Here is a 23,382-nt window from a genome sequence, read left to right as displayed (position 1 = left end):
GTACTTTCTGTTTCTCATCGTAATGTTCCACAGGCATCAGCAGCCATATTATACTTTCTGTCTCTCACCTTGATGCTCCCACAGCACCTACCTCGCTCACGTGCCAGCTCCTCAAGAAGTCTCCCTATATTCTGCACCTCCCCTCCGAAGAATTATCTGTCCCAATATAGACTATGAATGGCTCAATCTTTCATCTCCACAGTACTAGGTTTGGTATTCACCTACTCAATAAATATTTGCTGAATTAATAAATGAATCAAAGAGCTGGGCTAATTATCGTCTAATTCAAATTTTCTTGTTTCTGTACAAAGTTTTCTTCCCAATTAGTCTCACATTTGAGTGTCTTCAAGGACACGCTACAATGGCAATATATTTGCAGGACCTTGAACATATTGGCACTTAGCACTGCAAAATAATCCCAAGTTCTTAATCTGTTAGTTCTCTCCCTAATTTTTGGAGGCAGTGACAGATCACAAAGTAAACAAACATATATTAACTGGATTATTTTACCTTTTCTATCAATTTCCATCAACTTTTCAAATCAGATTTTTAATCAGAATGAAGGGGTATAGCTATGTAGCTCATAAAGGCTCATGAAACATCAGAAGATCATATTAAGGACCCTCGTTTAAGTAATATTTCTAGAAATTTATACTACATATTATCTTCTCACCTTTGGAGTATCTGAAAATTTTACCCATTTGCTTTATTGTTTACCTTTCAGCATATGTATCTCTAAAACAAACAAAAAGATTAATCTGGTTGTCCAGAATACGTATATTGGAGTTTTGGAGGTAAGGATAACTGTTTATGTGGGGGCAGAGGGAAGCATGAAGTATATCATATACAGCTGGGCTCGGTAGAGCACAACCTTGCCTATATGTTAAGTCAAAGTCAGCCTGAGCCACATGAGATGCTGCCTTAAAGACAAAGTACCACCGGGCGGTGGTAGCCCACGCCTTTAATCCCAGGGAGGCAGAGGCAGGCAGATTTCTGAGTTCGAGGCCAGCCTGGTCTACAGAGTGAGTTCCAGGACAGCCAGAGCTACACAGAGAAATCCTGTCTCGAAAAACAGAACAAAACAAAAGGCAAAGTACTATAGAACCTGTAAAACGGTGTATATATAAATACTAATTAGTTGTGGCTAGTGTTTTAAATATCCTTCCTGGAACTGACTTTTCTTTTTATATCTGAGTACTTTCTGCAAGTCTCACAAATGAGAGGATACTTAAGGAAGAACCTATTGGAAAGAAGGCATATGGTCAATTTCTCTTCAGAATTGTTCCTTTCAGGGTAGCTATCTCCCCTTGAAGACTTTCATTAACTGTCTTTTTAGAGACTCTGTCTATCTATCCTTCTATCCTGTCGCATCTGCAGCCCTTGGCTCACTACACCCGCTGGCTGATCTAAGGCCCAAGCTTCTGAGAGATGAATGATGTTCCCTAGCAAACATCTCCATGTGCACTACGGTTTTCCTTGGTTTTGCTCTTTGACCCATTACTATATCTAAAAATATGGATTTTAAGATTTGATGGTGCCAGGTGGTGGTAGTCTACACCTTTAGGTGGGGCACTTGGAGACAAAGACGAGCAGATTCTGTGTTTGAGGCCAGCCTGGTCTAGAGTGAGTTTCAGGACAGCTAGGGCTACATAAAGAAACCCTGTGTCAAAAAACAAAACAACAAAAGACTTATAGGAAACTAAGTGTATATGAGTTTTCTCATATGACACATAGAAAATGGTATGTGTATATGTATGGATAAGCAACTGACAGCATTTGTGCATAAAGGGAAATAATCCAGTAATTTCTTTTCCCTCAGGCTCAGTATTCCTCTATTGAAAATGGAATAAATTGACATCTTTGCACGCCAACAGAGCTACTGGATTAATAGCTAGAGACATTCATATGGGTTCTTTATCTAACGTCATGTTGACAGCCTTATTAACATATTTTTACATTAAATCTTTTGTTCTTTCAAGAATTATTTTTAATTATCTGTAGGTGTGTGCCTGCATGTGGGTCTGTGCATGGCGAGATTCACCTGGAGCTGGAGTTACAGAAGACAGTTGTGAGCCACCTGACTTTGAAATTGAACTCAGGTCCTCTGGAAGAGTGCTTTCTAACCACAGTCATCTCTCCAGCCCCTTTATTAATATACTTTTAAGAGCCATGACATCCACCATTGCCTCTACTTTCACCAGCCAAATTTATTGACCTTAGACCTTAAAACAATTATTATAATTTCTATTTGTGATAGTGAGGTTTTATAGGGCTATGAGAAAATTACAAAAAGATGTAAGATTTCCACTGGCCACATAGAAGCTTATATTTACTGCACTCCAATACATTTCTCATGTTCATTAAACAATTAGAGTCTACCTGTCAAAGTCCATAGTGGTTCCTTTTTTTGTGTATTTGAATCTGAATTGGTATATCTCAGTCACTTTCTAGAAAAACCAAAGAGAGCAGAGAAAGAAGTTAATTTTGAAACAAAACCAGATTTTTACCTCATAAAAGGAACATTTTGTTGAATATTTCCTATGTTTCCTCTGTATTCTTGTCTCACAGCATTACTTTATCAAGGAGTAGTGGTTTCAGATATAATGATAACTTAATCTCTCTCCTCTAAAAATAAGTTAGGTAGCAACTGTTTCCATTAGATATCACCTGTTGAGGAATAATTCATTCATGTAATCAATCTTTCATCAAATTATCTACTTTAAGCTAAAAACCGGAGTCGTTGCGGTGAACAAGGCAGAGATTTTGTTTTTCCATAGAATCTACAGAGCTAGCTAGTGAACGAAGAAAACAAGGTAATTTCAGATAGAACTGGAGCCACAGACAACATAAAACAGATAGTATGGCAGAAAGTGCATAGTGGAGAGAAAGAAGGGCTCATTAGACTTAGAAGGATCAGGAAAATTTCCTGAAGATATAGTATTTTTTGACTTGTAGAGCCCTCCTCCAGCAGAAAGTCAGGGCATCAAGTGAGGGGGGTGGGTTGCCATCCCACAGTTAAAACTCTCACCCATAATTGTTCCTGTCTGAAAGAACTACAGGGATGGAAATGGAGAGAAGCCTAAGAAAAAGAAGGTCCAGCAACAGACCCAAAGTGGGCTCCAGCTCAAGGGGAGGTCCTAAAGCCTGACACTATTACTGAGGCTATGGAGCACTCACAAAAAGAGACCTATCATGACTGCCCTCCAAAAGACCCAACAATCAGCTGAAAGAATCAGATGCAGATATTTGCACCCAATCAATGGACAGAAGCTGCTGAGCCCTGTGGTTGAATTAGGGAAAAGCTGGAGGAAGCTGAAGAGGAGGGCAACCCTGTAGGAGAACCAGCAGTCTCAATTAACCTAGACCCCTGAGATCTCTCAAACAGTGGACCACCAACTAGGCAGCATACACCAGCTTATATGAGGCCCCCAACATATAATATACAGCAGAGGACTGCCAGGTCTGGGTTCGGTCAGAGAAGATGCACCTAACCCTCAAGAGCTGGAGGCCCAGGGTGTTTAGAGGTCTGGTGGGGTGGGGACATCCTCGTGATGACAGGGGGACAGGGAGGAGGTATGGGATATGGAACAGTTAGAGGGTGGACGAGGGCGGGGAATAAAATCTGGAGTTTTAGATCGATCGATAGATAGATAGATAGATAGATAGATAGATAGATAGATAGATAGATAGATTTTGTTTTTTAAAAGGGAGTCAGTCATATGCAGACCTGTGGACAATGCCTCAGACAGACAGACAGACAGACAGAACAGTAATGCAAAAGCTCTGGATTGAGAAGGGATGTTTTCTCAGAAGCCAAAAAGAAGCCAACTAGGTAGAAATGAGAGATGTTGCTGAGACTATGTTGACAATAGTATGGATTTTGGATTTTTGTTTTTGTTTCTGTTTTTGTTTTCTGAGACAGGGTTTCTCTGTATAGCCCTGGCTGTCCTGGAGCTCACTTTGTAGACCAGACTGGCCTCAGACTCAGAATTCCACCTGCCTCTGCCTCCCGAGTGCTGGGATTAAAGGCGTGTGCCACCACGCCCGGCTGGATTTTGGATTTTATTCTAAATTCATCAAAGTCTACTGAAAGTTTAAACAGATCAGTGGTTTGCAGTTTTTAAAGATCTCTCTGTGCACATTAAGAATACAGACAATGGGCTGGAGAGATGGCTCAGCGGTTAAGAGCACTGACTGCTCTTCCAGAGGTCCTGAGTTCAATTTCCAGCAACCACATGGTGGCTCACAACCATCTGTAATGGGGATCCGATGCTCTCTTCTGATGTGTCTGAAGACAGCTACAGTGTACTCACCTACATGAAATAAATAAATAAATCTTAAAAACATACATACACACACACACATACATACAAAATTTAAATAGAACAAACAGCAACTACTAAACAAACAAAAAAGAATACAGACAATGTTTTGATTTTAATAAGAATGGCCCTGATAGGCTCAAATATTTGAATGCTTAGTCATCAGGATGGGAGTGGAACTATTTGAAAGGATTAGGAGGATTAGGAGGTACAGCCTTGTTGGAGGAAGTGTATCCCTGGTAACACCAGGCCCAGTGTTTGTCTGTCTGTCTATCTTCCCTCATCCAATCTTGGCCTACAGATCAGGATGTAGTCATTAACTACTGCTCTAGTGTCTGCTGTGTGCTGACATGTTCTTCACCATGATGATAATAGACTAAACCTCTGAAACTATAAGCAAGTCCCAGTTAAATGCTTTTTCTTGTAAGAGTTGTCTTGGTCATGGTGTCTCTTCACAGCAAAAGAACAGTGTCTAAGACAGACAGGGAGTGTGCAGGTGTGGTGGTGCATGCCTTTAATCTCAGAACTTGGGAAGCAAAGGAAAGCGGATCAGTATGTTTTAGGACAGCAGGGCTAAGCAGAGAAATCTTCTCTCAGAAAAGGAAGGAAGGAAGGAAGGAAGGAAGGAAGGAAGGAAGGAAGGAAGGAAGGAAGGAAGGAAGGAAGGAAAGAAAGAAAGAAAGAAAGAAAGAAAGAAAGAAAGAAAGAAAGAAAGAAAGAAAGAAAGAAAGAAAGAAAGAGGAAGGGGAAGGGAAGGAGGAAGGAGGGAAGAGAGGAAGAGAGAAAGAAAGAAAGAAAGAAAGAAAGAAAGAAAGAAAGAAAGAAAGAAAGAAAGAAAGAAAGAAAGAAAAGAAGGAAGGAAGAAAGGAAGGAAGAGGAAAAGGAAAAAGAAAAAGAAAGAGAGAAAGAAAAAGGAAGGAAGAAGGATGGAAGGAAGAAAGGAAAGAAGGGAAGGAAGGACACATGCAGGGAAGCCCTGAGGACACCTAGAAAGCCACTGTGGTGATTTAGAGAAGAAGTAAGGGAATGGAGGAACTAGAGGACTGAGTTTTATTTCCTTCACTAGAATCTATTACTGCTATCTGCTCTCATCATTGGTAAGGATGTGATTGACTATAGAGAACAAATTTCCTCATTAAAAACAAACTCAAATAGTCCTTTCAGGCAGATGACATGGCTCAGAGGATAAAAGTGCTTACACTGTAAGCCTGACAACCCAAGTTTTATCCCAGGAACCCAGAGCAGAAGAATAACTGACTCCTCAAGTCGTTCTCTGATCTCCATACACTTGCCACTCACAACTGCACATGTACAAGTGTGCACGTGCACATACACACACACAATTTAAAATGCTTTAGCTTAAAAATAACTGTTTACCTAGATAAATTATAGTTTGCAGAGAGAGCTGAAGGTGCTAAAGAGAGTATGAATTGAAATCAGAACACAGACTATGACCCTCACTCATCTGACAATGTGGAAATGGGGATGATCAAAAGCAGTTTTCACATTCCTGTTACTTATCTCTAAGATCTGAGCTCAAAGCTCTGCTGATCTTTAGTATACAACTTAACCACAAGTGATCAAGTCCTGGAAATCAGCTCATACTGCCTAAACCTCAAGAGATTGATTATAATGAGTTAGTGTTATTAGAGAATTGCTTTTATAACTGTTCAACCTATTTTCAGGGGACTGTTTTGTGAATACAATAGAAAAAATAGGTCAGATCAGAGGTGGCTGCAGGTGCCTAAGAGCAACAGGTTCAGTGCAGATTTGCTAGACATAGTGTCCTCTCTTAGCCAGTGCTAAGTATAATTGTCCTGCCAAGCAAACAATGCCTATTCTTCTTACCTGTCCTTGTTTCTAGTCAGCTCTAGCCTCTTAATACCCTGGGAACACATTTTGTAAATAAAAGAGACCTTTAAGTAGTTGGTCATATTTTTATTATTTGATTCCTAAACCAGTTGTTTTACTGTTGAGATATATAACTGTTTTTAAAAAAATGTTAATCCCAGGGCTGGATAGATGGCTTGGGTTAAGAGCACTTTTTACTCTTACAGAGGAGTTGGGAAGCTTAAAACTTCCTGGAACTCGTTCTAGGGGATCTGACACCCACTTCTGGATTCTAAAGGCACTGCACATACATGATGCACATACAGTCAAGTAGACACAGATGAATACAGATATAAAGAATATTTTAAAGTGTTATTCCTTGATAAGTTCACCATCTTCAAACTGTTTCTCACTCTCTATTCCAAGTCACTGAAAAGACTTCTCAGGTCTGTCTCCAAAGTGAGTCACACATCCATGTGATCTTTATTCTCTGTTCTCTAGCCACGAGTTTTTGAATACAAACCAGGCCAGGTACAGATTACATATGCTTACACTCAGGAAGTGCTACTGAGGAAGCTAAAGCAGGGAAATCACAATTGAAGGCCAACCTGAGTAGCATACTGAGCTAGTCATCTCAATAATGTTATTTTTTAAAAGGGGGGGCAAGGGTCGGGGAGAATCTAGGCAAGGCCTGAGTCCAATCCTCGGACTACAACAAAAAGAAACGTTCTGAGTACAAATCAAAGCGTGGCACTGCTCCCCGGCCTCTCACTGTCCTGGTGCTAAAGCCTACAATGCCTCCTCACCTCTCCTCCACTTAGCTCTTCTGCCATTTCCCTTTTTCACTTATGAGACAGATCCGGGGTCTCTTTTCTGCCGATAAACACTTCCTGTCTTGGGGTCTCAGTGTGTCTATATTCCGGATCATGCCACCAACACTCTGAGGTAGCATCATTGTTGTCAGTATTGATGGAGAGAGGACGTGGTAGAGCTGCGGTCTGACTCCAGAACCTGTTGTTGCCCTCAGTGCTGTTCTACCTGTCATTGCTGTGGCTTGCCCTTATTCCATCTCAGCTCCAACAGCAGTCTAGCCCCCAGGGATGTTTCCTATGGCTTTGTCAATCTAAAATGGGCATCTCAGCCCTCCTTCTGTCATCTTTACTTCATCACTGACCAGCACACCTTTCATACTTTCTTCATAGCATTGCGACCTTTACTAAGTTCTATTTACTCACTGGTTATCCTTCTTCATACAAATATAAGCTTCTAGAGGTCAGAGACTTGGTCTGTCCTGTCCCCTTTATGTCTGTAAACAGTGCTAAGTACAAAACTAACAAAAACAAAAACACTCAGAGTTCATCTTCAAGAAGAATTTCATCTTACAAGGATTCACTCTTGACATAGAGTTTTTCTGTGTTGTGCAGCTAACCTGAAAGTAATGATCCTCCTGCCTCTCCTGGGTGCTGCCACTATAGGTATGTGCCACACACCTGGTCTCTAATAGACAAGCTTTAAAAAAAAAAAAGCCTCTAGGTCAGGTTTAAACCCAATACTCAGGAGACAGAGGCAGGCAGATCTCTGTGAGTTCAAGGACAGCCTGGTCTACAGAACAACCAAGGCTGTACAGAGAAACCTTGGTCTCAAAAACCCAAAAACAAACAAACACACAAACAAATGAATAAAAACAAAGTCTCTAAACACATATTTTAGGATCACCTATTGTTCAGTGAAACAGGAAGTTAAAATTATGTGATCACCTCCCATAGGCACAAAGGACTAGACAATGAAACACATGGTAGCACTGCTCATAAAACTCATATATATAATGTTTTTTATTTGTTTTGCAAGGCATAGTTTTTCTATGTATTCCTGGCTGCCCTGGAACTTGCTCTATAGACCAAACTAGCCTCAGACTCACAGAGATCCGCCTGCTTCTGCCTCCTGAGTGCTGGGATTAAAGGTGTGCGCCTCTACTGCCCCAAGTCCTAGCTGTAATTCTTAACGGCTTATCACAAATCAAGATTTATTTGCTTTATTTGCCCCACACTTCAGTGTGTGCTTGTAGAAAAGCTCGCTGTCAGTCTTATTGCTTTAGTTTTCAGTTTCTCTTTCACAACAGCAATCAGAACAAAAGTATAAATGCAAATGTACTACAATTGTGTGAACGGCTCCTAGTTCTGTCCGCTTCTGAATTAGGAAAAAACTCTTGTATCTAAGCTGTTCAACTGTTGTACTTGATATATTCTTCACAGGAGTGCTGCAAATTTTAGTTCCAAGTGGAAAGTTTATTTTTATTCCTAGTAAATATTAATACTGTTATTTTTTGTGCCATTTTGTTTGGGGAAGGTTATCCTTTCAGTGATGACTCAAGCTGTTGGCACAGGATCAATAAATGCCAGAGATTAGGTTGATCTGAAAATGTTGTCTCATGGTTATTTAAGAGAATGAGGTCAGAGAGCCACACAGTTTTCTCAGTGACTTGATGTTAGGCAGCAGCCAAGCCATAAAACAGTGGAACCTTGGGCATGCTTTTATATACTATGAACAGTGAAGAACTGGCATAGTAGTGAAACTGTAATAATCATTGCTATGGTGATCTGAATGAGAAATGTCCCTCAGAACATTTGGACACTTGGCCCCAGTTGGTGGCACTGTTTGGGGATGTTGTGGAACCTGTAGGAGGAACCTGACTGGAAGAAGTTTGTCACTGGGGTGGGCTTTGGTAGTTTATAACCTCATTTCCACTTCCAGTTTGCTCTCTCTGCTTTGGGTTTGTGGTTGAAGATGTGAGCACTCCGTTTCCTGCCCTGCTGCCTACCTGCTGCTTGCTATGCCTCCTCGCCATGAGGAACGCCTCTCTGGAACTGTAAGCCAAAATAAACTTCTCTAAGTTGCTCTTGGCGATGGCATTTTATCAGAGCAGCAGGAAAGTACTAATACAATTACTGACTTTGTTTTGAGTTTTTTTAAAAAGACTCAAATAGTCTACCGTTTTTTAGTAATCAGATGTGTGCTATGAAAACGTAGCACTTAGGGATTGCTACCACAGAGAAGAAATGGTAAGTGTTCAAAATATTTTTGTTGGGTCATGGATAGCTTGAAACTTATCATACAAAATGCTCTCTTTTCAAAACCACATTATTTTTAAAAAGATTTATTATTATATCTAAGTACACTGTAACTGTCTTCAGATATACCAGAAGAGGGTATCAGATCTCATTATGGATGATGTGAGCCACCATGTGGTTGCTGGGATTTGAACTCAGGACCTTCGGAAGAGCAGTCAGTGCTCTTAACCACTGAGCCATCTCTCCAGCCCCCAAAACCACATTATTCTATATGTTAGCAACAAAACTAATTTAGCCATTTTATTCTTATTGTCAGATTTATCCTGAGGTAAACTCAAGTTTTACCTCTAAAACTACTGATTTCTTTTTTAAAATAAAGTTTATTATTTTAAAAAATCTGCAAATAAATAAAAGATCATGCACCAAAACTAACCAGATTTCAAACTAGGAGAGGTGTGTGCATAGGGAAACATAGTAAGAATGAGAAAAACAAATCAGTCCTAATTTAAAAAAAAAATTGAAACTTACTAGAAGAAAAAGATCGGGATAGCTGGTAGTAGAGCACAAAGACTGGGTTCCAGCCCCAGGACTCAGTAAACCAGGCATGGCGCTATCTTGTAATCTCAATACTGTATATACACAACTGGGGCATTTGGTGAAGGCAGTGGGATCTGAAATTCAAGGGGATTCTCAGCTACATAGTGGGTTCTAGAAACAGAGCATAAAGGGGAGAGAGATTCAGAAAAAAGGACCTAAGACCAGTTTGGGCATTAAGGAATTGCTATACACTTGTGTGTAGTAGTTATTCTCCTCACCTGCATGGTTATTTTCAATCTTGCACAGAGAAAATACTAAGGACTTAACAATTTAGTTTTGAATGTCGCCAGTTAGACTAAATCCACTGGCTTAGAGAAGAAAAATTCAAACCAAGGGGAAAAAAAAAAGAGGAGAAAGCTAGGAGAGAGACAAAACAGGGTGAGAAAACAAAGGGCTTCTCACTCTGTGTTCCTGTCACAGGCAGAAAGGCCATGGAAGTGGCGAAGGTAACTATGTCGTATTTAGGCAATGCTAGTCACTCTACAAGCTAGAAAACAACACACTTCTCCCAGGAACTCCAAATCCTCATCTTCTTAGGAAATATAGGAATCAACCCAGAGGGTTAAACAGGGCTCTGCTTAGAAAAGACTTTAGAAAAAGTAGAAGTTAGTACAGTGAGCCAAAGAGGATTTCACAAAAGATCTGAAAAGCATCGGGGTCCAGGAGTCACTAAGCAAGCTCAGGATGAGAGTGAGATGGAGCGCTCTCAGCGTCTATGAGAGCATCAACAGAGGGCGTTCAGTGGTCACGAACTCCAAACGATCATAAGCAAATAATTAAATGGATATTTTATTATTATCATACATTAGTAAATGCTTATTAGTTCTACATTATATATTAATAATTACTTTTATACATTTATGATTAGGAGAATCTTAATATTGACATGTTATAAAAAATAGCCTCATTTTTTTTTCTTCGAGACAGGATTTCTCTGTGTATCCCTGGCTGTCCTGGAACTCACTCTGTAGACCAGGCTGGCCTCAAACTCAGAAATCCACCTGCCTCTGCCTCCCAAGTGCTGGGATTAAAGGCGTGCGCCACCACCGCCGGCCTGGCCCAATAGCCTCAGTTCTAAACTGCATTTTTTGTTTTTGTTTTTGTTTTTGGGTGTTTCTACCAAAAAAAAAATCTAGTTTCTAAAAATATTTTCATAATAAAAGACTGGTTTCATTTATAATGAAACATAAAGTTCATGATAAATTGCTCTGTTTATGTGGTAGCCTAGTAACATAATTGATAGCCTCAATTCAGATAAACATACTTAAATATAGTATACATACACTACCATCTTACCTCAGGTTCCTTGGGATTTGTGTAAAGCTGTTTAAGGGAAAATAAAAAGCATTTAATTTCCAGACTTACTAACTGCTGCTCACTGAATGCACTGTCTTTGTAAAGAGTTTAATTTGTACTGTGTTGACTGAGTACCGAGCACCAGCGAGGCATATTTCTAGCTAGATATAGAATGAGCTCTTATTTTATTAAAAAACCGGAATCTTTAGAACTTTCTATGAACACTAAATATAAGGAAGTTTATAACTGATGTAAAGTATTTTTGATTAATATGACTGAACTACAAATAAATTCTTTTGTTTGTTTGGTTGGTTGGTTGGTTTTCCGAGACAGGGTTTCTCTGTATAGCCCTGGCTGTCCTGGAACTCACTCTGTAGACCAGGCTGGCCTCGAACTCAGAAATCGCCTGCCTCTGCCTCCCGAATGCTGGGATTAAAGGCGTGTGCCAACACTGCCCAGTTGTACAAATAAATTCTTAACTTCTTATTCCATAAATATTTAAATAATTAATATATTTTATCAATGGAATCTCAATTTTCTACAATCATTTTATACCCATGGGTATATAAAACTTCAAAAAAAAAGTCCAAAAAACTTTCAAACGAAAGAATTTGGATCTGTTACATATCTAAAAATATATTTAAATCCTAAGCGTTAATATGATATATTCTCTCATATATGTTCTCTCATATAATAATATATATGTCAAGGAAATATACTGAGCATTTATAATATCTTAAGTTCTGGCATATCCAATTGTGAAATGCTAACATGTCCTAAATGTCAACAGGGGAGCAAGGGAAAGATGACTGCTCAATGCTGCACTTGCCAAAAGTCAATGCATACACAGAGACTTGGTCTTCAAGTTTGTACTTACTGTTAATACTGCCATGTGTAGCTTCAAGAGAAAAGAAAACTGTTATTATATGTTTGTGCTATAGTATTGACAATTCTGATAAAGACTAATTCAAATATTACTTCAGAGAGAAAATATTCAGAAGGTCAGAAAAAGGAACTAATTCACCCATTCAAACAATTGCTATTACAAACACTGGCTTTACTGGGACAAAAGAAGGATTATCAAAAAAAGTTTCTTATTTTCTAATTTGGGAGCCAAAAGATATGCAAAACAATTCATTATTGCTCAGAATTAAATACAGCACAAGAATCCCTAGTAAGTACTCCTTTTCAAATTTACCAAGCAAGTAAACAACGCACAAACCCTGATGTGTCTCACAAACTCGTGCCTCTCTCTACATCACAAAACTACAAAGACATCCTCTCAGCTTTAAAGAATATTGAATATACAGACATAGATACAATCAACACTATGATAAATTCTTTTTTATATATATTTTATTAGGTATTTTCCTCATTTACATTTCCAATACTATCCCAAAAGTCCCCCATACCCTCCCCCCACTCCCCTACCCACTCACTCCCACTTTTTGGCCCTGGCGTTCCCCTGTACTGGGGCATATAAAGTTTGCATGTCCAATGGGCCTCTCTTTCCAGTGATGGCCAACTAGGCCATCTTTTGATACATATGCAGCTAGAGACAAGAGCTCCGGGGTACTGGTTAGTTCATAATGTTGTTGCACCTACATGGTTGCAGATCTCTTTAGCTCCTTGGATACTTTCTCTAGCTCCTCCATTGGGAGCCCTGTGATACATCCAATAGCTAACTGTGAGCATCCACTCCTGTGTTTGCTAGGCCCTGGCATAGTCTCACAAGAGACAGCTATATCAGGGTCCTTTCAGCAAAATCTTGCTAGTGTATGCAATGGTGTCAGCGTTTGGAGGCTGATTATGGGATGGATCCCTGGATATAGCAGTCTCTAGATGGTCCATCCTTTTGTCTCAGCCCCGAACTTTGTCTCTGTAACTCCTTCCATGGGTGTTTTGTTCCCAATTCTAAGAAGGGGCAAAGTGTCCACACTTTGGTTTTCGTTCTTCTTGAGTTTCATGGGTTTTGCAAAAATATAAAATGTGAGGACCATAATTCTGTAGCAGTTGACTAAAACTTTAGTGCCACCTTGTGGTTATTTTAGCATATAGTTGATTTTTATGACCACACAGTGAAACTATTAATAGTTTATTGTCACATTAAAAGAAGAAAGAATATGGCTAGCCACTGATCTCAAGAAGCATGCCGACTAGAAAGGGGAACTAACGGTAAGAAGGTCACATGGCCACACTGTTATACTCAAGGTCTGCTGTGAAGAAACAACACACAGTGTTAGGGGAACCCTCGAATGAGGGACAATTTTAGCGGCAGGACAAGATGGAGCTAGGCAGGCCATGCATAGGGTCTGGACAGACCTTTTTGAGCAAGAGGAACAGTATGTATAAAGATACAAAGAACTGGCATCCTAGAGAGTCTTCGTGTAGCCTGAGCATGGGAGTGAGGGAGGGTGTCTTAAAAAATCAATAGGGACATTCAGGCCTGCTTCATCAGCTTTGAACACTTTTTTAAATTCCTGGAAAATTTTTAGGCGTAAAGAATAACATGATCAGAGTTCAGTTTCTGAAAGAATGTAGTGTGGATCATGAGCAGGAATTGTGAGAGATGAGAGGGGCAATAGGGGAAGTTATATAGTTCCTTTTTGTAAGAGTTATTTAATATATGTGCTTAGAGAATTCAAATTCACCATAAAATGTAAAGTGCCCAGAAGTTCATAACTAGTAAGACCATGTCCTTCCACAGGACATCTCCCTAGGGCACTTGCGACTTGAGGCTTGGTCTTCCTTGAACTTCTCTTTGTTTCTTGGGTTTTTGAGACAGGGTTTCTATGTAACAGTCCTGGTAGTCCTGGAACTCCCTCAGTCGGCCCCACTGGCCTGAAACTCAGAGACCTGCCTCTACTTCCTGAGTGCTGAGTTTAAAGGCTTCTGTCACCAGTGACCTGCTTTTTTATTCCTCCTCCTCCTCTCCTTCCTCTTCCTCCGCTTCCTCTTCCTCCTCTCCTTTCTTCTTTTTAAGAAACAGGGTCTTGTCACAGAGTGGATGGCCTTGATCAGGATTGTTAGCTGAGATCTCTGGAGTTGCTCTTCTGAAGGATTCAGGGTTTTTGCATAACTTAGTCCCAAGACATAGCTGGCAAACCAGGAAATCTCCTGACTGAGAACTGCTTAGGTAATCGGCCTTCACACAACTCCTACATCAGATAAGAGGTTTTGCTATGCGGAAACTGTCTTGCTAAAAGTGCCTTTTTTGTGTAACAATAAAGAGCTCATGAAAAGTTCCTAGGTGTTCAGTACTTCAGAGGCTAATCCATCTGGTGGTGAGAAGCCAAATTCATCCTGCAGTGTCTCTTCCCCAACCCAGACCCCAGACAACCAATAATTTAGCAACAGGTAGAGCTGAACCAGTAGATAACTAGCAATCATTAGCCCTCATATGAGCAACACTCACCTTCTGCCATGGTCTCTAAGCCCTTCCCTTATCTGTCTTATCTTTGTATCCCTCTGTCCCCTGGGTCAAAATGGAATGAATGTGAATAACTGTTCACCCAAGCGTGGGAAGGAGTGAGGACTCCATGACTCCATTAATAGCACAATGTCAAGCCTCTTCACGGCAGCAGTGCTTAAAGTGGAGCTGACAAGTAGAGACATGGGGGATGGAGCGGACAGAGGAGCAGGGGGTTCATTCACATGCATCTCATGTCTTCAGCCAGACCTTGAGCCTTCATTCTTCACAGCCTTCATTCTTCACAGACTTCATTCTTCACAGCCTTCATTCTTCACAGCCTTCATTCTTCACAGCCTTCATTCTTCACAGTCTACTGAAGCATGAGAGAGCATAAAATCTGCACTGTGTCTTTTTTTTTAAGATTTATTTATTTTATGTATATGAGTACACACTTTAGTTGTACAGATGGTTGTGAGCCTTCATGTGATTGTTGGGAATTGAACTTAGGACCTCTGCTTGCTCTGGCCAACCCCACTTGCTCCAGCCAAAGATTTATTTATTAGTATAAGTTCACTGTAGCTGTCTTCAAACACACCAGAAGAGGGTATCAGATCTCATTATGGGTGGTTGTGAGCCACCATGTGGTTGCTGGGATTTGAACTCAGTACCTTTGGAAGAGCAGTCGGTGCTCTTACCCACTGAACCATCTCACCAGCCCTGCACTGTGTCTTTTAAAGTTCAAAGTTATACACAGGAGTTATAATTAACAAAATAAAATAGAGTAAAAATTCATTATTTAACTATTTCTTCTTTTCCATCTGCAAACTGAGTCACCGATATTTTGAACATGTTCAACGTGCTAACTACCAGATTCTTGTCTTCCTTAACCCACATCCTGTGGGTCTTGTCCAGTGACTTCAGAGGAAATTCTGTGGTTAAAAAAGATATGCGTATATAAAAAGGAAAACGAAGCTTTCGTTTCTATTTGTTGTAAGGGAGACAACAGTGAGGTGACACAGACAAAATAAAAGAAAATCGACTAACAAATAAAAAAGCAAGCAATGCTATACTGTTAAACACTACAAAATAAAATGTCTAAACTTTTTTAAGGAGTAAATTTTCAAAAATTCTTACGTATCTCTTTTCCAAAGCATCAAAACAACCTTGAATCCTGTCAAGAAATAATATCCAATGTCACTTTAGCCCATATGAAGAGCCAAAAAAGTAAATCCAAGTATGTAATTAGTTTGCACTTCTATTTTGCAGTATACAAATTAACGATCATTCTGCCCGTTCTGTTTAACCACCTTTTAAAACCCCAAGCCATTCCCATATATCTATAGAATATTATAAATAACAGACAGCTCTGAAGCACACAAGTGTTCTCTCTCTTCCCAGCACAGAATGGTAGTAAACACAGAGGTATATAGTGAATAATCGCAGTTAGGATTTTTTTTTCTTTATATAAGTCCATTTTCTTCTAAAATGAAATCAATAGTTTAAAATAATACTGAATAATTGCTACAATTTTCAGGAAAGAGGACTAATAAAGTCTTCTCTTTTTAGGAAAAGATATTAGAAACTAAAGTTTGATGGGCAATTTTACAGAATTTGCTTACCATTTAACAATATGTAATGACCCCGGGCACTTTTTGTCTTCCCGGAGAATTTTTAAACTGAGGTCTAGAAAAAAAGAAACATCACTGTTATACTGAAAACTTCATGCTAAATAAAGCATTTCCTTTATTTTTTTATTTGTAAAATTTAGTTTTATGACTTATATTTCTATCTTTCTTTGTTTGTTGTTTTGTTTTGTTTGTTATTGTTGTTGTTGTGTTTTTCGAGACAGGGTTTCTCTGTGTAGCCCTGGCTGTCCTGGAACTCACTCTGTAGACCAGGCTGACCTTGAACTCAGAGATCCACCTGCCTCTGCCTCCTGAGTGCTGGGATCAAAGGTGTGCGCCCCCACTTCATGGCACGTTTTGATGTTTAAACACCCACTTTACACATGAATCCTACTATGTGGATAGTCCCCCCAGTCCTAGTTCTGGAGCAGTGTAACAGACTCCCACTCTGGTCTCTTTTCCTTATCCCTTTCTCTCTAAATAATCTAAGGTGTCACTGAGACCATCTCAACTAACAATTTAAACACATTTCTAATTTCATTCTTTATTATTTTCCCTCTTAATGGAAAAATATTAAACACAAATGTGTAAGTTATTCTCTAACACCTCCATGTGAGATCTCCCACTTCCCCATATGAAGGAAGAAAGAAAGACATAATATATAAAGAAATCTGTATAAAATCACTGACCCATGTATGATAGGGGCATCTGAAATCATCAGGTGTTTATAAATCTATAGATTTGCGTACATGTATGTGCAGTGGAAAGGTGTATGCCACACTGCGTGTGTACAAGTCAGAAGAAAAGTGACTTACTGGGATCTCTCCTCATTATATGGGTCCCAGATCATTAGGCTTGGCAGCAAGTATGTCTATGCCTGCAGAGCCATCTCACCAGCTCTCAGAGTCCTCCATCTTTTCATATGGTTTTCCTATGCTAAAATTAACATCACTTCACCATTGTTAAGGAATAGAAAGTTATTCTACTTTGACAAAATACTTAGACATTGTTAAAAAGAGTGTCAAACAAACATTGAGCATTTTGTGACATGTCACTTTAAATACAAATACATTAAGGAAGACTAGCATCTACTAAAACAGTCGCAAAAAAAAAAAAAAATAGGACTCTGAGCAATGCTTTTGCCTCCATGCCTAGGACAGTGTGAGGCAGCACTCCTGGAGAGAAGCTGTACTTCATGAGGCTGACTAACTGATTAAGGCTTCAGTGGTTGTGGAAAGTTGGAATGCTCCAAGTCCAGAGCTAAACCAAAAATTATGTTGGGCTATCTCTAGTCTCCTCATAGCCAGTTATTGCCTAACTCTGTGTGTGAGCTAGCAACCTTATGGATATTAGGTGAGTCCTTTTGGAATGTACCAACAGCCTCCCTAGCTTACACCAACACAAAAGCTGGAAATGTCAGCAGACAGCACCCGAGACTGACAGCAGAGATTTCCCCACTTGACTGTACCCCAACTTTCTATGACTTTCTTTGACCCTATGTCTTTCCTTGTTCTGTTACTGTAAGAACTTCATGAAACTTCTTCCATACTAGATGGAACACCTACAGCAACCTACATCTGTGTCCCTGGCCCATATCACTCACATTTGAACGTAGAATAAACTATCTCTTTTATCTCTTAAAGTAAGAGCTGTGGGTTTTGTTGTTTTGTTTTATTTTGTTTTGTTTTGTTTTGTTTTTCAATGTTAGCAGTAGCAAGTGAAATACAAAAAGTGCTTAATTTCCAAAGTATGCCTTCTTTTATAACTCCATGTTCCAAACAGGAGGGGAAACAAATTGTATGCTCCCGAAAACACACTAAATCTTACAGATTTAGCTCCTCAAAGGAGTGATTAACACAAAGGAAGGTGTCCTGATTACAAGTACCATGCTTCTGTGTTTAGAGCAAACATGTACTCACTGCTGTTCATTTGGAGAATCAATATTGCCTAAGAAAATTAAGTTAGAATGAAGCCATGGTATATCATTAAATATAAACATGAGAAGTTTCAAATTAGATTTGGAAAAAATAGCATTTTGCAAGGAAATATGTGTACACTGATAACAAAAAATGAAGAGGTAGGCTATTGTAAAAAAAAAAACTTAACTCATTAAAATAACTGTCTAAATATTCATGCTAATCAACAAATGGATTTATGCCTCCTGTGCATATTCATATATGCTAATAGGTGAGATATTTCTCACCTGATTCCTTTGAATTTCCTCAGGGTCAGAATATACCTCAAAGAAAAAATTCAACGGAGACACAAAATAATTTAAATCTTCAGCATTAAGGTAGATTTTTGTTCTCACTTTTACAAGAATGGCTTAGAATTACTAGACATAGCTCAACAAGTTTGTTTTTTCATTTGATAGCTAGCTTGAAGTTAATGGTTCCTGTAAGTAAAACTAACACACAGGACAAAATTAAAATGCAAAGTGAATTAGTAAATTGATCTTGAAGGACACACCCATGAGATAGAATTAATGCACTCTGTGAGAGAGGGAAGCTTTGCCTTTCTGAGTAGCAAAGGGGACACTGGCCAAAGCAATCATTTAATCCAACCTACCATCCAAACGGCGCTCTCTGTAGGAGCTCTCTGGGAACAAGCCCCTCAAATACGTTATACACGAGATACAAGTAGCAAAAAGCTTCTTCACCATCACCAGGGACTCGTGCTCGTTTGCGATCTGGGATGGGAAAATTGTGTTCTGGAAGAAAATCAAAGATGATAAACATCAGTATTCATGAGTACTCAGCCCATCAAACCATGACCGCAGGTAGGACAGAAACTTTAAGACTTCAAATCTGATACATTTCTAGATAATCAAGACAACAGGGCTCTGAATACTGAGTTAAAATAGATCTTCATATAAGCAAAACAAAATAGAAAGGCAGGCAAATACTGGAGTAATTTAGGATGAAAATTTATTTCAATGACCCATTAATCTGAAGCAAAATTGGGAGTTTCCCTATAGTTTTATAACCTTATTCCTCTCTTCACACACTCTCTAGACTTCACTGTAATCTGAATTTTTACCCTTGTCTCTTTTATACTGCTCTCTCCAAAGTTAACCATGAACAACTTATCAGAGTATGGATCCCCCTTGTCTGGAGTGTTTGACACTGTATCCATATGTCCCCCTTAAGCTGCCTTGACACTGTTTTTTGTTGTTGTTGTTGTTGTTGTTGTTGTTGTTTTGGCAGAATTGGAAATCAAACCTAGGACCTTGTTGCATGTTAAGCAAGAACCTTGGTTACTGAGCTAAACTGTTAGCTGCTAACACTACTTCAGCTTTCATCCATCCCTACACAGCTGAATGCCACCCCACCCACTCATTCTCTGACTCTCATTTTTATGAAACAAGACCTGCCTATCTCTGCCTCCTAGGATTAAAGGGTGTGCCACCACACCGACCCCATTTTTCTTTTTTTTAACCAGCCGTCCTCCCAGGAGTGTCTTCAGTCCTTTCCTCTCTTCACAGTTCTCTTGTCTGTCCTCACATCTTCAGTTATAATCAATAGAGAAGACTTCAATTTCTAATTTATGTTCCCTGCCTATATTTCTAGTATCTGGGCATCTACTCCTACACTACTTTGTAGACCCTGAAATTCGGTTTGTCTCTGCTAGCAGGCATAAGGCATGGTCCCCAGTTCCATCCCTAGACAAGTAAATCAGCATTGATTCTAGTTACCAGGCTAGAAGCAGCATCACTCTTCTGTGGCTCCCCCTCTACCAACCATTTCCAATCACCAAGTTGTCTCTCTGAATAAACCATTTTTTTAAAGCAAGAAAAGTTCTCTGTGTGCTATGTGTATGCTCCTGTGTATACAGGTACAAATATGTACAGGTATGCAACCATGTGGGTATACTTACATATGGACACCAAAGGTGTTCTCATTCTCTCTCTCTCTCTCTCTCTCTCTCTCTCTCTCTCTCTCTCTCTCTCTCTCTCTCTCTCTCTCTCTCTCTCAGATAGGATCTTACACTGTCCTGGTGAACCAACCTTGTGAGTCACCCAGTTAGGTTATCAAGCACCAGAGATCACCTCACCAATGCTGGTATTACAAGTGTGCCCAGTGCCTGGGATCAACCACAGGGCCTCATGCTTACAGAATGCAGCATTAAAGGAACTAGTCACTTGAGAGTGCCTTGAGAGTAGAATGGTGAGAAGGAGGCAGTATGGTGGAGAAGTTCAGGGCACAGACTGCATGAGATAACCAGGTTCAAATCACTTTTCTGTTACAAACACAATTTATGATTTGGGTGGAGGTCAGTGGCCTTTTCTAATAGATGCTCAGATAGTGAAATTCTTAGGTTTTGCAGTTAATTCTGGCCTTTGCAGCAAGAAAGAAAATACAGACACATTATAAGTAAAGCTGTTACAATGAAACTCTATTGCTAATAAACTGTTGCAGGTACCTGATTCTGCATAGATCCATCTCTCTGTACCTCACTCAATCCCTTCATCTGTAAAGAGGGGTAATGAAGACCTACTTGACTAAGGATAAAATAGGCTAAAGTCTATAATGTGCTTCACATGGTCCCTAGTTCAGTCATTTACTGTGTTTTGGGAGGTGTGTGTGTGTGTGTGTGTGTGTGTGTGTGTGTGTGTGTGTGTGTATTTTCACTTATTATGTGAACACATAGTAATTACTCTGTTAATTTGTAAAACATCAATTACAAAGCAAGTTCCAGGACAGCCAGGGCTATATAGGGAAACTCTGTCTGGAAAAAAAGAAAAAAGAAAAGAAAACCAAAGATGAACTAAAGAGAGCATGCATACCCTAATGGAGTTCACAACCCAGGTGCAGGCAGGAAAGACTTAGGCTAAAGGGGCAGAGACTGGGGACAAATGAGTGAGGAGAGAATAGAGGCTGCACATGAGAGGCAGGAGAAGCTATTCACCTGAGGAGGAAGGCTGTGGGAAAAGTGAGACTAAACTGAGCCCTAAGGATAAATGGCAAAGAAGAGGAAGGAGAGCAGAGAGGGCGGGATGCTGTGACATGGGGCTGATCGTCAGATCAGAATAACCAATCCCCAGAGTTACACTGCGTAAAGTGAGAGGAAATTAAATAGAAGCCAATGTGCAGCAAAGCTAGGGCACCATAGTAAAGAAACTGTATTTACTCTTTACAGCAACAAAAAACCCAGGACAGTTGAATGATGACTTTCCTCTTGTATCCAATACTTGAGTTGTTGTTTGTTTGTTTGCTTGTTTGTTTGTTTGTTTGTTTGAATTCTGGCTCTGGGACCAGCAGAAATATTTTAAGGGACTGTGAGCCCTACCAAGATCATGAGCAGCAACATACTAATCCTAAAAGCACAGAATTATTAAGACCAAGTCATTCTTAGAACTTTTGTTGTCACCAAGTCTCAAAATGATAGAGGGGTTAAGGTAGGGAAACTGTAACATTTAGTGACAGTAAGCCTTCCCTGTCTTACTGGAATGAGACTACACTGATGGAGTCAGAGCCTCCGTGATAAGCCGGCTAAAGAGTGTCTCTTTCCAGGCCAGCAAGATGGCGCTTGTGTAAAGGCACCAAGCCTGATGGCCTTAGTTCCATCTCCAGGATCCACGAAGAGGTAACTGATCTCTGCAAGTACACAGGGTGCACTGCTTACCCCCACTCAGTTTCCTAGTTAGTGTTTCTGTTGCTGCAAAGAAACATCATGATCAAATGCAACTTGGAGAGGAAAGGGTTTATTTGGCTTACACTTCCACAGCACTGTTCATCACTGAAGGAAGTCAGGACAAGAACTCAAGCAGGGCAGGAGGAAGGCAGGAGCTGATACAGAGGCAATAAAAAGGCGCTACTTACTGCCCCCTCCCCATACCTGCTCAGACTGCTTTCTTATAGAATGCAGGACCACCAGCCCAGGGATGGCACCACTCACAATGGGCTGGGTTCTTCCCCATCAATCATGAATAAGAAAATGCCTTATAGGCCTGCTTACAGTCCAATCTTATAGAGCTATTTTCTTAATTGAAGATCCCTATTCTCTGCTGACTCCAGCTTGTGTCAAGTTGATTTAAAGCTAACCAGCATACCATACACACACACACACATAAATATGTATACATACATATATTAGTAAATAAATTACTGTGATAAAACTTTTTTAAAGTTTCTCTTTCCTAATTTTGGTAGTATGAATGAGAATTGCCCCCATAGACTCATATGTTTAAATGAATTGTCACCAATTGGTTGGATTGTTTGGAAAGGATTAATACGTATGGCCTTGTTGGAGGAGGTGAACCACTGAGGGTGGGTTGTGAGGTTTCAAAGCCATTCTATGGTCATTCCCAGATTTATATATATATATTTCCCTCTCCCTCCGTCTGTCTGTCTGTCTCTCTCTCTCTCTGTATCAAGACATAAGTTCTCAATAATCGTTCCACTGCCATGCCTTCCTATCTGCTGACATGCTCCCTGCCATAATGGTCATGTGGTCACGCTCTGAAACTGTAAGCTTCCAATAAACTCTTCTTTCTATACGCTGCCTTGATCATGTTGTCTTATTACAGCAATAGAAAAGTAACTATGACAGTCATTAAATCGAAGTTAATTCAATCTAATTCTGGAGGCTAAGACTTCAGAGCTCATTTAACTCAATGCACTCTTGTCATCGGTCCTCAGAGGAAATCTAGAAAGATACATGATTTGCTAGATCATAAAGTTGGCAAGTAACAAATGTCCTTTCAGTATACTATATAGACCAACTGCTGTACTTCTAATAATTTTAATAAAGTTACTTAGAGGTAGTTACTACCTGCAAACATATCTTTGGATGAAAAATAACTTCCAAAAAGTTCACATACAGGTGCACACAGACACACACACACACACACACACGCTCCTAAAATGTCTTCAGGATATTCTAGATATGATTTTGCCATATATAAGAATGTATCTTCTTTAGTAGTCTGGATAATGACAATGAGTTATCATTTTATTTTTTGGATAATTACATTATATTCAGTGATTTTAAAGCCGTTTAGTTTTTTCTTTTTGAGTCCAGACATGGTTGTTCACTCCTATGATCCTAGAGTTGGAAGCAAAAGGACTGTAAGCTCATGGCCAGCCTGAACTACATAGTGACCTTGGGCTATGCAATGTACATCTAAAAGGTAAACAGAAAATTTGGGATTTTGAACATATGGATCCTGAGAAATTAAAAGTTTCTTTGATTAACTGGGTAATTGCTGATAAAGAATACATGTAATAACT

General features: G+C 39.7%; 1 protein-coding gene across 1 annotated transcript in view; it reads right to left on the bottom strand.

The window, feature by feature from the left end:
* Nucleotides 1–23,382, bottom strand: part of Hormad2 (HORMA domain containing 2) — a 95,759-nt gene that overhangs the window by 62,910 nt on the left and 9,467 nt on the right. Inside the window, 6 exon segments of the mRNA XM_021177751.2 lie at nucleotides 2,380–2,447; nucleotides 11,114–11,140; nucleotides 11,991–12,011; nucleotides 15,660–15,696; nucleotides 16,145–16,208; nucleotides 18,719–18,860. Of these exon segments, the coding sequence (XP_021033410.2) occupies nucleotides 2,380–2,447; nucleotides 11,114–11,140; nucleotides 11,991–12,011; nucleotides 15,660–15,696; nucleotides 16,145–16,208; nucleotides 18,719–18,860 (359 nt within the window).

Source organism: Mus caroli, unplaced genomic scaffold (genome assembly GCF_978045245.1).
Source record: "Mus caroli unplaced genomic scaffold, Mus_caroli_1 scaffold_13, whole genome shotgun sequence".
Classification (NCBI taxonomy): Eukaryota; Metazoa; Chordata; class Mammalia; order Rodentia; family Muridae; genus Mus; species Mus caroli.
Note: the sequence above shows the minus strand (reverse complement) of the source record. Positions and strands in the feature narration are given on the sequence as shown.